This window comes from Centroberyx affinis, unplaced genomic scaffold, assembly GCF_046629955.1.
Source record: "Centroberyx affinis isolate AG114_WGS23_722 - 3 ecotype Tasmania unplaced genomic scaffold, CSIRO-AGI_Caff_v1 ptg003932l_1, whole genome shotgun sequence".
In the NCBI taxonomy this organism is placed as follows: domain Eukaryota; kingdom Metazoa; phylum Chordata; class Actinopteri; order Beryciformes; family Berycidae; genus Centroberyx; species Centroberyx affinis.
In genome coordinates, this window is record NW_027281762.1 from 89,668 (window position 1) to 105,000 (window position 15,333).

The 15,333-nt window shown below is 43.8% G+C and overlaps 1 protein-coding gene across 2 annotated transcripts in view; it reads left to right on the forward strand.

Moving 5' to 3' along the window:
• Positions 1-15,333, forward strand: part of LOC139663152 (prospero homeobox protein 1-like) — a 35,261-nt gene that overhangs the window by 15,222 nt on the left and 4,706 nt on the right. For both annotated transcript variants that reach the window (XM_071541712.1, XM_071541713.1), the window contains one exon: positions 4,668-4,862. In XM_071541712.1, the coding sequence (XP_071397813.1) occupies positions 4,668-4,862 (195 nt within the window). The remainder of the gene's footprint in view (positions 1-4,667; positions 4,863-15,333) is intronic.

Sequence of the window (15,333 nt, forward strand, 5' to 3'; positions counted from 1 at the left end):
TGAAAGTAGATGTAGGAAATATGAGATATTTGGGAGAATTATGGGGTTTTATGGGTACAGCAGAGGGCATTCCAGTGGCTGAGCTAAGGGGCACACTGTGCACTGACGACATGGTTTTAATCGATTCATAAACTTGTCACACACACACACACACACCATCCATCCTGCAGTGTGTACTGTCTAGTAAAGCAGAAATGCCTTAATTTGAAAAAGTTACGACAACAGCTATTCTTCCTGGGGTGGCAAAGGAAACATTCAGTGCTACAGCTCGTGGATTTATGTCGATGTGGCACATTCACGCTGTCCTCTACAAAATGTGCCGCGCTGCCATGAATCTGGTTGAAGTGGGCAGATTCTTAAAGGATGTGTGTGTTTGCCCTTCCTACATGGCCCGGGGGCGCTGACAACAGCCGCCGTCAAGGGGGAAGGGAGGGTGGGGGGGGGGGGTCGGGACACCCTGACACTTTCTCTTCTTTTCACTCTGTCTCTTTCGCCGACACTCTCCCTTTCCCCCTTTTCGTTGTAAACAGAAAATGGCATTCCTCGAGCTCAGCGTTTTGCCCCCCCACCCACCCACCACCACCACCACCACCTCTTCATTCTCTTTCTCTCTTTCTGTCTTTTGTCTCTCATCTCTCTTGTTTTTTCGGTTTGTGCTGATTGTGATGAGCTGTACGGGGCGGTGGGTGGGTGGTGGGATGGGGCGTTTGTGTGTGTGTGTGTGTGTGTGTGTCTGTTTGTTAGGATGGACTCTTCTATAGTTTTGACATATTGGCTGAATTGAATTTCAGGGAGCAAAACCTTTCCAAAATGGATGTAGCCTATAGCATTTTGGAATGCACCTCTTCTTGTGTATAAAATGTAACAGGAATTTCAATTTAATTGCCAACACCAGTATAGCAAGTATTTAAATGTTTTACTAACAAAAACTTGACCCCTTCCCCTCCGCCACACACTTCCTGAATTAATAAAACAGAAATTGAGTGTCCAGCAGCCATTTACCTAACTCCCACGGTGGCCATTTTGAGTTTCACACTCAGGGTGGGAAACTCTACCTGGAAGATTGGCATGCATATGAAAACATTACTTCAAGTGAGTGACTTCAGATACACCACACAGTTATCAAATTAGCTCACAATCTTGGGAGCAGCAAATACAACAATGGTTTGAGTTTAGCTAGCTAGCTTACTAGCCAGTTAGCAACTAGCTATTCCCGTACATTTTTCAGTGGGGAATCGGTTAAATGATTTTTTGTCTGATTCCCGACATTTGTATGATGTGCATCTTGGTACACAACAGTAGGACAGAGCTGGGCGGTATTTGCTCTTCAGGGAAAGTGTGACGCGAGTTTAAAATGGCCACCACTGGATTCAGGTCTACAGAAGGGACTACAAACCTAAAGTTAGTAGTTCTTCCTCAGCAGGTTGAGGAGTCTATTGACTTGTAACGGGTGCTGTAGGGAGGATCCAGGTTCAAGCTCTCATGCTGGCAGGCATCGCACACACGTCTGCAGCTATCACCTTAGCAGCAGATCACCTTTAAAATAAATGTATGCTACCTAGTTAAGTGGAAAAAGGAGCAGGTGTTCACCTTAATATTCAAGTCGGGAAAAGTCAGGATGATTGTTTCCAATGTTTTTCATTTCTGGGACTCGTGTGCTCTTTGGAGAAAACGGGTGGTTGGTGTGTGTGTGTGTGTGTGTGTGTGTGTGTGTGCATGTGTTACTCTATGTACATATGCTGTTTGCGTGTTGAGGATGTGTGTGACACAATTGTTGCTCTGTTTGTCTTTACTGACGGGCAGATGACACCGTCTTGTGTGTTTGTCTGTGTGTCTGAGTGTGTGTGTGTGTGTGTGTGTGTGTGTGTTAATTGCTGAGTTGTCACGTTCCTTCCGTGCGGCTCTTTTGTGGGTCGACCCCCCCACACACACACTTTCCCCTCCTGTCACTATGCATTGTATAACCACTCCCTTCCCTTCTGCTAGACACACACACACACACACACACACACACACACACACACACAATTATGCTCCATTATGTCACCCCTCTGACCGCTCCTGAAAAAAATCTCTTTCTCTCTCCCACTCTTTCATCCTGTCTGTCTCTCTTTCTCTCTCTCCATTTCTTTTTCCATTCCACCTCGCTCTATTCATCTCTCTCCCTCTCTCTCTCTCCCTCTCTCTCTTTCTCCCTATCTCTCTCGCTCATCCCTTGTTCCTGTGAGACAATGTCTTGTAACAATACCAAGCTTAATCTCCGTGTCAAAGCCGTTTTTCCCCTTCACCGAACACACACACACACACACACACACACACACACACACACACACACACACACTTTCACTGGGCTGTCACTGTGTTTTTTTCCCCATGTTTTGTTTCTTATGAGGAGCAGATGAAACTAGAAAATGCCCAGTGGATATCTCTCTCTTTTTCACACACACACACACACACACACACACACACACACACACACACGCACAAATGTGTTTATATTCCGTCGGTTACATCCATTATGAAAGCCTGCAGAAGAATACTAATATTCCAGATGCAGATGATTTACTTACAGACTGCAGGGATTACAAGTCAATTCATGGCAGTAAGAGACATCATCTGCACACAACAATAGATAAATAACAGTTTATGAATACATTTTTCATTTATCTGAGGAAGTTTGACTAAGTGCCCTGCTTCATATTCATACAGTTACACGCACTCACACTTGGGAGCTGCCCAGCACAAACAGTCTTCTCCTAAAGAAAAACACCACTTCTTTCATTTTTTATCTTTCTGTTTCTTCATTCTTCTTCTCACTCATTAATACAGGGACTCTCAGACTTTTTTTTGGCAGTTGACCAAATGCAAGAAAACGGTGCAGTCACATTGTCCTGCACTGCAAAAATGTCAATGTTAGGTAATGAAACTTTTTTAAAACCAGTAAAAAAAAATCTACCAACGGGGTGAGATGATTTCCAATGCAAATTCACTTGAGTTTTCTTGAATCAAGTGACATTATCTTGATACTAGTGGTGTGGTCCAACATATTTCAAGATACTGCTACTTGTTTCTAGAAAATCCCTCAAACAAGAGGAACTGGAGTTTGGAAACAAGTGGAATTATCTCACCCCATTATTTTAAGGAAAAGACGATTTAAGACTGAAAACTAAAATGTTAAGATGGACATTTTTTGCAGTGTAATGTTGAGGCCTTAGAGTAAGGTTATTTATCGTGGATTCTGTGTAGTCCAGGAGCCAATAGAGGCAGTTTATTACAACATGAACGATAAGATAATATTTGGGTCATTTTTGTTTGATTAGGAATGTTTCCAGGGCCAAATTTTCTCAGTAAGGGCCCTCAAGGTCCGAACAGCCTGCTTCAGTGGCTAATGAGGCAAAGGGACATATTTCTGAGATTTTAACCGTGTGTGTGTGTGTGTGTGTGTGTGTGTGTGTGTGTGTGTGTGTGTGTGAGAGAGAGAGAGAGAGAGAGAGAGACTGTCTTTGATCAAAGAACGTAATTAGAGGAACAGTTTCTCTGTCGCTCATTGTCTTCAAGGTCACTTACACAAACACACACACACACACACACACACAGACACATGCATTTAGTGTACGCATACATGCACACACACATATACATAGACACACACACACACACAAAGTACTTCAACTGGAACCATCAATTCAATTAAGAAAACTTAGGAAATAAATTAGAGTTCTATTCTCCTGTTCAGAAAGGCCATTTAATGCTCAAGGATATTCCAATTATTTAGAATATAATTGAACTTACTTTGATTCATCAACAACTATGAGCAAAATTAACTTTAGCAAGACCTTGTTAAAGCATGCACTTTTTTGAAAACAATAAATGTTTAAATTGTCACGATAAAAAATAATCTTAAATAAAGGGGGGAAAAGAGAAAAGAGCCATCCTGCTTCTTTGATACAGTAGGTACTGAAGGTTTGGTTGCCAGGTCCTTTCACAGTTTCCTGCAGTTTGAGCGATTTTGAAGTAAGACACAAAGACCAAACAGAAAATAAACGTCTCTGAAAATTCCTCTTTGTCCGGTTCAATCACTATATCGGCACTGTATTCAAAGTGGCTCAGGTAATGAGGTTTGACTATAAACTAAACAAATATTAATGAAATAGTCTCCATCTTAAACTCTATTCCCTCTCGTCCTCCGTCTTTCCTTCTTGTTTTTCTTTCTATCTTTCTTGGTATCAATTTTCAGGTCACTAATTTACCATCCTGACCTCAAGTTTCTCACTAACCTCACATTAAGGACACAGTAAAGTGCAATAAATAGCATGGAAACAGATTATAGTAAATACCTTGATCATTTACTAGTAATTACTGATTTGTTTACTTGTAAACAAACTTAAATAAGATGATAACAAGTGGATACTTTATGTCAGAAGGCAGTTATAATCCTAAATTACTCAATAATTTATAAATTCTTACTGGTTCATTATTCAGATACCATACATAAAAGAGGAGACATAAGGGATGGATTATTTATTGTTATAATATTGTAGGTTGTTCAGATATTTACAGGTCAGAGTGTTAACTACTCCCTCCCTCCCTGCTGCCCAGATGCTAACATCATTTCTCTGCCTTTTCTCTGTCTTTCCTCCTTTTCTGTTTCCTCCCTCCTGGCCCAGTTCAATCGCTGCATCACCTCCCAGCTGATCAAGTGGTTCAGCAACTTCAGGGAGTTCTACTACATCCAGATGGAGAAGTTCGCCCGGCAGGCCATCAACGAGGGCGTGACCGCCGCCGAGGAGCTGTCGGTGGGCCGCGACTCCGAGCTCTTCAGGGCGCTCAACATGCACTACAACAAGGCCAACGACTTCGAGGTACGCCTGTGTGTGTGTGTGTGTGTGTGTGTGTGTGTGTGTGTGTGTGTGAGAGCGATGTCGAGCTCCTCAAGGCGTTTAATATGAGATACTACAAGGCTGATGACTTCCAGGTATTGGGGAGGAGCGTGTGTGTTTGTGGAGAGGAGCTATGGTTTCAGTGTGTGTGTGTAGCTTCAACTTAGAATTTTCACAATTTCTGTTATAAGTTATCTATCTCTTTATCAATGTAAAACCTGTGTAAAATTTTGATCGATCGAAATTTGATCGACTGCAGCCATTTTGGTTTTCATCTTTAATATCATTGTGAAGGTGATTTTCTTGTTTTCTTGAAACCTTTCAAAACCCATTGGAATAATGTCACAAATGTCTGTTTTTCTTACTGAAAAGACATTTTAGAGATATGACGTTTTCACCCAACAGCGCTGATATTTATCTTCCATTTCATTTATTGTTTTCTCTACTATCTAATTGTCTGCATTTGGTGGAAATCAGCGTAAAGAGTCAGTTCACCTTCAATTTAGTCAATTCAGGAGGTGGATTTCCTTCAGATTTGAATAGAAAACATCTTTTTCCACCATGAGTGGAGTTTCCTATATTCACTCTACACAGCCATTACTTTCATTAACAAGTGAATTGTGTTTTCAATTCACTTTTAAAATTAAAATCGGATTCAGCAACAACCCTCGCACAACACACACATAACACAAGCACACACACACACACTCGCAAGCACAAACGTCCTCTAACCAGTCAGCTGTTCAGAGCGCAACAGTCACCTCACGATTCTGCTGAGGTGTGGATGTCGTGTTTGTGTGTGTGTGTGTGTGTGTGTGTGTGTGTGTGTGTGTGTGTGTGTTCGATGAGGCGAAAGAGGACGACGCTTGAGGCGCGGGTGTCCTTGTCAAAGCGATTTGCAGAAGTCACATTCTCCCTCTCTCTCTCACTCACTTTTCCTCTCCCAATATTGGTCTAAGGGGACCTGAGGGCCCTTAAACTAAACAACGTAACATCAGCAGCATTTAGATCTCCATTAGCACACACACACACACTTCACTGCTGACACACACACACACACATACACACACAGTAACTTTTTTGCTTAGGGAGAGGAAGGTTGGAGTTTATTTTAAGCGTCAAGTGCATAAGAACCAAGATTTGCACACACACACACGACACATGCATATGCACACACACACACACACACACACACACACACACACACACACACATACACACACTTTCAGTCATCTGTTTTCCAAGTATCCCGACCTGGAGGAGTGAATAGACTGAAATGCTTTGCATAACAAGAGTCAGGTAGCTTTTCACAGGTGTGTATGTAAAGAGACTGTACAAGGAAGCAGATTCACTCACACACACATGCAAATAATGCAAAAAAAGTGTGTGTGTGTGTGTGTGTGTGTATGTGTGTGTGTTTTAGACCTTTGGAGTGAGGGTTAAGATTAGAATTAGGATTAGGTTAAAAGTCAAATTCAAATTCAGATTCAAATAAGCTTTGTTGGCATTATAGGAAAGTGTGTGTGTGTGTGTGTGTGTGTGTGTGTGTTACAGGTTACTTTAGGTGTTAAAGAATACATGTCGTCAATGGAAGGTCCTCATAAGGATAGAAGCGGAAGGGATGTGTGTGTTCTTTGTGTGTTAAGGTGATAGTGATAGTGTGTCTGCAAAGGTAGGTGTAATTTCCTTCCCCCTCTTTGTCCCCTTTTATGCCTCCCTCCCTCCCTCCCTCCCTCCCTCCTTCCCCACCCCTCCTTCCATCCCTCCATCCTCTCGTCCGTCCGCCCTAGGGGAACATTACTGGCTTGGGACGCTCTCTCTCTCTCTCTCTCTTTCCCTCTCTCTCTCTCTCTCTGTCAAACTCACGGGCGTGAAACTGGAACCGTGGCCGATTCAGCAAGTCTCCCGACGTGTACACACACACACACACAGACACACACACACACAGACACACACACACACACACACACACACACACACACACACACAGAAGTCTTCTCCTTTTGCCAAATTTAGCATCATCAGAGTTCCACCTTGGTTTGTCCCCCATCACACCCCTCCCCTCCCCTCCCCCCTCCTTCCTTTCCTCCCTTCCTCTCTTTGCTCTTTCCTTGCTCCCTCTCTCTCCTCCTCTCTCTCCTCCCTCCCTCCCTCCTCTCCTCTCCTCTCCTCCCCCCCTTTCCCGCTGCATCCGTCCTCTGTCCTGCTCTTGTTTGACGGTTATCTTCTCTGTCGATATATATGCGTCTCCTTCTCTCCTCCTTCTCTTCCCCTCTAATCCCTCTTTCATTTGCCTTTGTCCTCTCTTTCTTTTTCCTATTGTCCTCTTCTCCCTCTCTCCCCACATGACCCTCTCCTCCTCTTCCCCCTCCTTTCCTTTCCTCTTCTCTCCCATCCCACCCTTCACTCCCCTCTCCTTGCCGTCCTTTCCCTCTTCCCTCTCTTCTCTTCCACTCTTCTTTCTTTTGAAACTTCTTCTCTTCCTATAAATAGACACTCTAACCCTCCTGACTGCAGCTTGTTCCCCAGGTTGTTGTAACTAAGAATTCGTCGGTCAGCTTGTCCGGTGTAACAGCGATGTGATCTTGGTTGGCTTGTGAGGCTTAAACAAGAATGCGTTCTGATTCAACTTCTTAGTCGACATTCCTTGGTTAAATGAGAATTTGTTAGTAGTCAGAAACCCTGGTTCTTAGTTAACATATCTGTTAAATAAGAATGTGTTCTTAGTTGGTTTTACTTTAATTTGGTTGAATAAGAATTATGTTCTTAGCCAACTATCCTGATTGAATAAGAAAGTGTTCTTAGCCAACTATCCTGATTGAATAAGAAGGTGTTCTTAGTCAACTATCATGGTTAAATAAGAATATGTTGTTAGTTGGTTTTGCTTGATTGAAACAAAAATGCATTCTTAGCCAACTATCCTGTTTGAATAAGAATATGCTCTTAGTCAACTAGACTGAATACATACAAAAGTATTATTAGTGTCTTTGCTAGGTTAAATCATTTATTCTTAGTTGGTTTTGCTTGCTTGAATAAGAATCCGTCAACTTCACCAGTCAAATAAGAATGTGTTCTTAGTTGGCTTTGCCTGGTCAAATGTCTTCTTAGTATATTATGGTTAAATGTGTTCTTAGTGAACTATGGTTAAATAAGAGTGTGTTCTTAGTCGGTTTTGACTGGTTGATGTTCTTGGTAAACTATCATGGTCAAATAAGAATTTGTTATTAGTCAACAAGCCTGGATAAGTAAGGGTTAACATCTTATCCTTGGCCAGCTTTTTAAATAGGCATTGTGGATTATTACTGCGGGTGTAATTTGTTGGTGTGTGTGTGTGTGTGTGTGTGTGTTGTATTGCTACCTTGGCGTCATAAACAGGCCCCAGTAATTATAGCAGCTTCATTAATTACCTCCTCCTCCTCCTTTCCTCTCCAGCCACTTTCTTTCAACTCTTCTTTCTTGTTTACCTCTCCGTCTCTCTCTCTCTCTCCATCCCCACTTTCTCCTCTCTCTCCTCCTCCTCCTCCTTCCTGCCTCCCCCTCCCTCCTCCCTCCTCTGAAACAATTTTGTCCTAATTGCGGCTCTGCCCACTAACTAATGAGGAAGGCAAAGAGAGGAAGGGAGAGAAGGGGAGGGAGGAGAAGGGAAAAGGAAGGGGGGGGGGATTGTCTCATCTTCAGAAAAGAGGGAAAAACAAAAGAGAGAGAGAGAGAAAGAGAGAGAGCGAGAGACATTTGCTTTGCCAGGACACTTGGGGAAAGGTGTTGGCTTCTACCTTCTGCCAAGAGGAAGAAATGTTTTTTTTTCTGTTGTATTTCTTTCCCTTTTTTGATATTTTGAGGAGAACAGACTGACGAGTGGTTGGTTAAGATTGCCAGCCGCACTGGGCATGGCACTCTAACTTGTGTGTGTGTGTGTGAGTGTGTGTGTGTGTGTGTGTGTGTGTGTGTGTGTGGGTGCGTGTGTGTGTGTGTGTTTAGGTTCTGTGGTGCCACGTTTGAAGTACACCTACATGCAGTTGACATAGGTGTGCACATGCTCATACACACACTCTTCCCGGTCACACACACACACACACACACACACACACACACACACACACACACACACGCACACTCTGGCACACACACACACTCAGAGATAAAATGTGAATGTGAGGTGTCAGGCTATCTGAGTGGGAGGAAGAATAGAGAGCGGGAGTGTAGAAAAGGATGAAGTTGTCATATTTTGGTGTGTGTGTGTGTGTGTGTGTGTGTGTGTGTGTGTGTGTGTGTCGGGGGTGGCTGAAGAGGGACAATGAGACGTTTTTATGAAGCCTTCCAGAGGACGTTCTCATCTTTCCAGTTCAAGGATCCTCGCTGTCTCTGTCAGCACCAAACGACAGCACAGCTGCGCCTCACATACACACACACACACACACGCACACACCCACACACACACACACACAGACACACACACACACACACATTTACAGATACTCATTTGTGTTCATTTGAAAGAGTCTAGATACCTTCCCTTGAAGGGTGGGTGTGGTTGCTACCAAAATCTGCCCTTTGACTTTGGACGACACACACACACACATACACACACACACACACCTACACACACACACACACACTCTCTCTCTCTCTCTCTCTCCCACACACACACGCACACCTGGAGGCCACAGAGTGGTCACACACTCACATTTCAGGGCTATCGTGTTTCTTAAGCTGCGCGCCTCCGCGCCTCATGAAAGGCTGAATTTCTCATGTCTTTCTCCGCCGTTTTAGATTCTTTGTCACCCTTTCTTTCTCTTTATTGGTCCATTCACTCATCTTTTCCGCTGCCTCTTCAGATGGGTCCATTGAAAGCGGGGGCTGGGCTCCTCTCACTGTCAATGCAATCAATTCTCAAAGTGGGTTTTCTATCAAATTCATTAATTGGACAATCTCTTGTCATGAAAAAAAAGGTTTTTGAGCTGTAAAGAAATGACTCAAGATGAAGGTTCGCTCATTATCTGTGCTGAAGTTTGAATTTATTTATTTTTTATTGTATTGTCCCCAATGTGTGGGTTTGGGTCTGTGGTTTCTATCTATCTATCTATCTATCTATCTATCTATCTATCTATCTAACCCTCCTCCTCCTCCTCCTTTAGTCCCAAGTTGTCCAGTTGTCATTTTTTCTAACTCGCTCTCTCCTTCATCTTTCTCTTTGTCGTCCCCTCCTCTCTTGTCTTCTAGTTGTAACCTACCCAGAAGGCACACACACACACACACACACACACACACACACACACAGAGCAATGGATCAGCCTTTTGAGAAGAGGTGAATTTCAAAGACTACACCTGTCCTCCTTTCTTTTCCTCTCCGCTTTCTTTCTCTGACTTCACTCTCTCTCCTGACTGTGAATGTATAGCTTTTGACATTTGCTTTATATTTCATAGAGCACACACTAGAGCGATATGGGTATTTGAAGGCCAATACCGTTAGAGATATTTTTGGATTAAAGCTGCCAAAGATTGCCAACATTTTGTGCCAATTTTCAATATCTTAAAATTTGACTATTTTCATGCCAAACAAATTCTGTGTAAGTATTCAGTGTTTCCCCCAGAAATGTATTATTGGCAGAGTGGAAAAGCCTCTGAAACAGCACTTAGACCATTATAGGACACTAAAACTCTTCACTGAAACCCAGGCCAATAATAATAATAATAACAAATATATTCATGCATCCTTGTGTAGAATAAATTGTCACATTAGAATCAAAGCTTCCCACAGACAACCAGTGTAGTATTGATCAACTCCATAATAAATATGTAATCGTACAGACTGCATTGTATCTATCATTTTGCATTTGCCATTTAATAAAAGGCCGATATTGACCCCATGTATCTGTTTGTCTTATCCCAATACACACACACAGACGATACACACACACAAAAAGACGATACACACACACAAAAAGACGATACACACACACACATGTGCACATACTGTACATGAACACTCATCACTCAATGTCATTGACACAAAGTAAGTAAGAACTAAGTACCTCACTCTAACTCTTCCTCGCTCTCTCTCTCTCTCTTGCTGCTTGACAATGAGCTGTGTCGTAGAGACAATGCCACCTGTCAGTTTCTGTCACTATAATTATAGCTATCTGCTAGCTGCAGTGTGTGTATGTGTGTGTGTGTGTGTGTGTGTGTGTGTGTCCAGTATTGTAGTTGGGAAGAAGAAGGCATCATCTTTGTCACTGAGCCTGATTGGAGTCACGAGGAGGCGGTGTGTGTGTGTGTGTGCGTGGGTGTGTGTGCATATGTGTCTGTGTATGTCTTCCTGTGTGTGTGTGTGTGTGTGTGTGTGTGTGTGTGTGCAGTGATTCCCTTCCCCTGCCCCAGCTGTCTCCTTAGCTTTGACAATAGGCCTGGTAACAAAGACGTGGCCTTCAGTCTCCGTCATGTGATACTAGTGGTCTGCAGCCTCTCAGTCAGATGACCCAGGCTATTGTCCTCTATGGGTGACACACACACTTGCGCGCACACACACACACACACACACACACACACAAGGAAGCACGGCACGCACACACACACTCATACCGATTCAAGGAAACAAGGCACACGTATGAACAGACACGCAGAAACGCTGGCGCAGAGATACGAAGACACAAGCGAAAACAGAAAGGCGCATACAAAGAGGAGACGCACACACACAAGATAGTGAGCTCAGACACACACACACACACACACACACACACAATCTCAGGACGCAGACCCTTCCTCTCAGTCACATGCAGTCTGAACAAAGAGAAACTTTATTGCCATTGTCCTGGTGACAGTGAGATCAGTGACTGATTGACAAAAGAGCAGCAGAGAAAGGAAACATATTGCCGGTGTCCTGGAGAAACCTCCAGTCTCCACTTCTACCTTTTATTTTACACTTTAAATGACGGCTGATAAAGGTCATGTGACCCGGAGACCAAGTCGAACCATCGCTGACCCTCTAGACATCAATTTAAAATAACGGTTAGTGGTCTCTTCACAGAAAGAGATAGAGAGAAAGAAGAGGTGAGAAAGGAAGGATTTTATTTGCCATTACGCAGCTGATTCTGTTTCTATAATATCTAAACTAACTGAATATTTAGAATCCATTTAAATGGCTTATGCATTTCACACATTTTAACTGAGGAAGTGGATGAGAGGTTAGACATTATTTTTGTTTTTTAACCTTATGTTTATGTGCAAGCTGACTGAGAATGCAGTTTATTTCCTTTCAGCACCGTCTCACATTCACACAGTTACTCACATTCACACCAGGCAGTTAACATCACCCTACCAGTAGTTTATTGTTTACTCTATTTAAGTGCAGTGACTGGAAGATCACCAGTTCGACTCGTATATGGGTGGGGAAAGTGAAGGACTAACTCTCTCCCCTTCCTCAACAACTACTGTCAAGGTAAAAAAGGTTGAAATAAGAATATAAAAAATATACAGTATGTATGCATGAATGAATGAATGAATGAATGTATAACTGCTGCTCTGGACTTATGGCCCTGCTGGCCGAGGGGCGAATCCCACCAGAGCCTCATTTCCTGACTCTACCTCCTTCTCAGCTTTCCTACTGTCTCTATAAAAGAAAACACTGAGGGAAGCGGACTGCCCACACTGCTTAAATAGAGGGACAGAGACAGATGGGAGGGAGAGAGAGAGAGAGAGAGAGAGAGGAGATCCCTTGCAAGACAGATCATGGGCCAAATTTGAACCCATGACACCAGAAATACATGGAATGCACCTTAACTGAGGCACCAAGCACATCCTGAATAACAGTGAACTGGTGAGAGTGTGTGTTTGTTGCTTTGTGATCATTCTAGTGTGTGTGTGTGTGTGTGTGTGTGTGTGTGTGATCAAGCCTTACTTTGTCTTCAGTATTTAGTAGAGGAGAAGCCATCAGCATTCCACATTCAAACCAAAGAGCCACAACTAGCTCCAAGCTAGCGCTACCATTGGGTTTGAGGGAGGAATGCTAACCAACGCTGACAAGCCATTTAAGGGAAACTGAGAGATGCGTTTGTGTGTGTGTGTGTGTGTGTGTGTGTGTGTGTGTGTGTGTGTGTGTGTGTGTGTGTGTGTGTGTGTGTGAATGTTTTCCCACAACGACAATAACTACTATATAGAGACACAAGTCAATAACAGTTGGGGTTAAAAACGTAAAAGTATCCCTAAGTACGGATTTTCTCTTGAATCATATCGTCTTGTTGATGGAGGGAGCGATGGAAGGAAGAGGAGGAGAGAGGGAGGAGGGAGAGTGAGAGGACACTTCACTCTGGCAATGTGTGTGTGTGTGTGTGTGTGTGTGTGTGTGTGTGTGTGTGTGCCTGTGTCTTCCTGCCAGGGTGTGTGTGACTAAAGCCAGGCCTGATAGCAGAGAGGGAGAGAGAGAGAGTGAGAGAGAGAGAAGGAAAAAGGAAGCAGATGCTTGTGTGTTGGCACAGAAAAGATATGTCCACACACACACACACACACACACACACACACACACTCTCACACACACACACAATGCATTTGCTCAGTCCGTGGTAGGAGCGAGCACATGAAAGAGTTCCAATATTGTCTTGCTGATAGAAAAATACTCCACTGATGGAGAGCAAAGCGGACTTCAAGGCCACAGAGCGATTGAATGGGACAAGAGGGAGAGAATGGGGGATATCGGGGGGGGGGGGGATCGTGTCTCTTTCTCTGAGGAGGCCAAGGAAAGGCGGAGAGGTGGAGTGGAGGTGGAGTTGCTGAGCGTCTGAACTGGAAAAGAGCAACGTCTCGCCGCGAAACAAGCCGAGCGACGATCGATCGATAGGAGCGAGCGAGCCGAAAACCGATAAATGATTCGGTTGAGATGCACTTAACCAGCCTCACACACACACACACACACACACACACACACACACACACACACACACAGACATAAACACACATAACCGCATGCACATACACCAAAGAAATACTTAAACGCACACACATACACACTTATACAGTCACACAGTCTCACACACACAACGTAAAAATGGCGCAAACACACAGATGGAAAAAGGCATAATGCACATAAGGACACACACTATACACACACACTATACACACAAAGGGGGAGCGCTATACACTATACACACATATGTAAACAGTGTCAATCTCTGTTCTGATGGGGGGGTGAAAGAAAGTAAAAAAGTGAGAGGAGAGAGAGAGAGAGAGAGAGAGAGGCAGACACACACACACACACACACACACAAATAGTCATTTCTGTTTGTACACCTTGAGAATCAAACATATGGTGTTTGCACAGTGATTTCTTAAGAGCCTAGTGTGTGTGTGTGTGTGTGTATGTGTGTGTGTGTGTGTGTGTTCCCCTCCCTCATTTTCCCTTTTATGCAAGGTGGCAAGGAAGGAGGGGATGGAAAAAAGAAAGAGGGAGAGGAGGAAGGGCAGATAGAAAGAGGGATGTATGAATGGGTAGAGAATGGGTAGAGTCAGCTGAGGACATGGACACACACACACACACACACACACACACACACACACACACACACACACACACACACGGCCCAGACATCTCTATCAGTCGCATGGTGACAGTGTGACGGGAGAAACCATTAATCCTGTTGGAGAGAGAGAGAGAGAGAGAGAGAGAGAAGGAGAGAGGGAGGGAGATGGAGAAAGAGGAGTGGCTTAGTGAGAAGAGAGGAGGAGAGGAAGGGAGGGAGTTAATGAAAAAGAGAGTGGAAAAAGAGAGGGAGAGAGAGCAGAGGAGAAGAAAGGAGAGAAAGCGGGCAGGCGATGAGGAGTTGAGGAGGAAAACGGTGGAAGGTGGAAATGAGGAAGAGATGGACGGCGGAAGCGAAGAGAGAGAAAAGTTTGAGGAGAGGGAGAGAGAGGGAGGTGAAGACTGCCAGTAGAGGAAAGGAGAGAGGGAGGAGTGTAGGAGGAGGACAGATAGAGGACTCACACCCCTTTGTTGTTCCACAAGCCCAGAAAGTACGGCAGCATGTTAGTGTGCTTATTCTGCAAAGAGTTTAGTTTACCATCGTCTTTAAATGGGGCAGTGTATCCATGAAGGAGTAACCTACTTAAGAAGGGCTCTCCTTTATTCTAAAAATATGTTTAGTGCAAGACTGGCCTTTTGTGCTCGTGCCCTGCTCCCCACACTGCAAAAATGACTCAATTAGCGAGCGGACATCTTTGTTGCTAAGCGCTCGTTGCTGTGGTGTTTCTGCACTGCACTTACAACAGATCACCTGTCAATCAAACAGCGTGGGCGGGACTGTGAGGTCTTTTTCCTTGGATTTTCTGTTGATGTAGTTTGAGTGTCTGTAGGTGGCGCTCTTAAAAAGTAAAATAAACTGGGTATAGGTTGAATCGCTATTGTGTTATATCAATCAGCAAGAGGGAGCAGCAAAACATTTATCTGAAAATGTCGCCACTTATTACT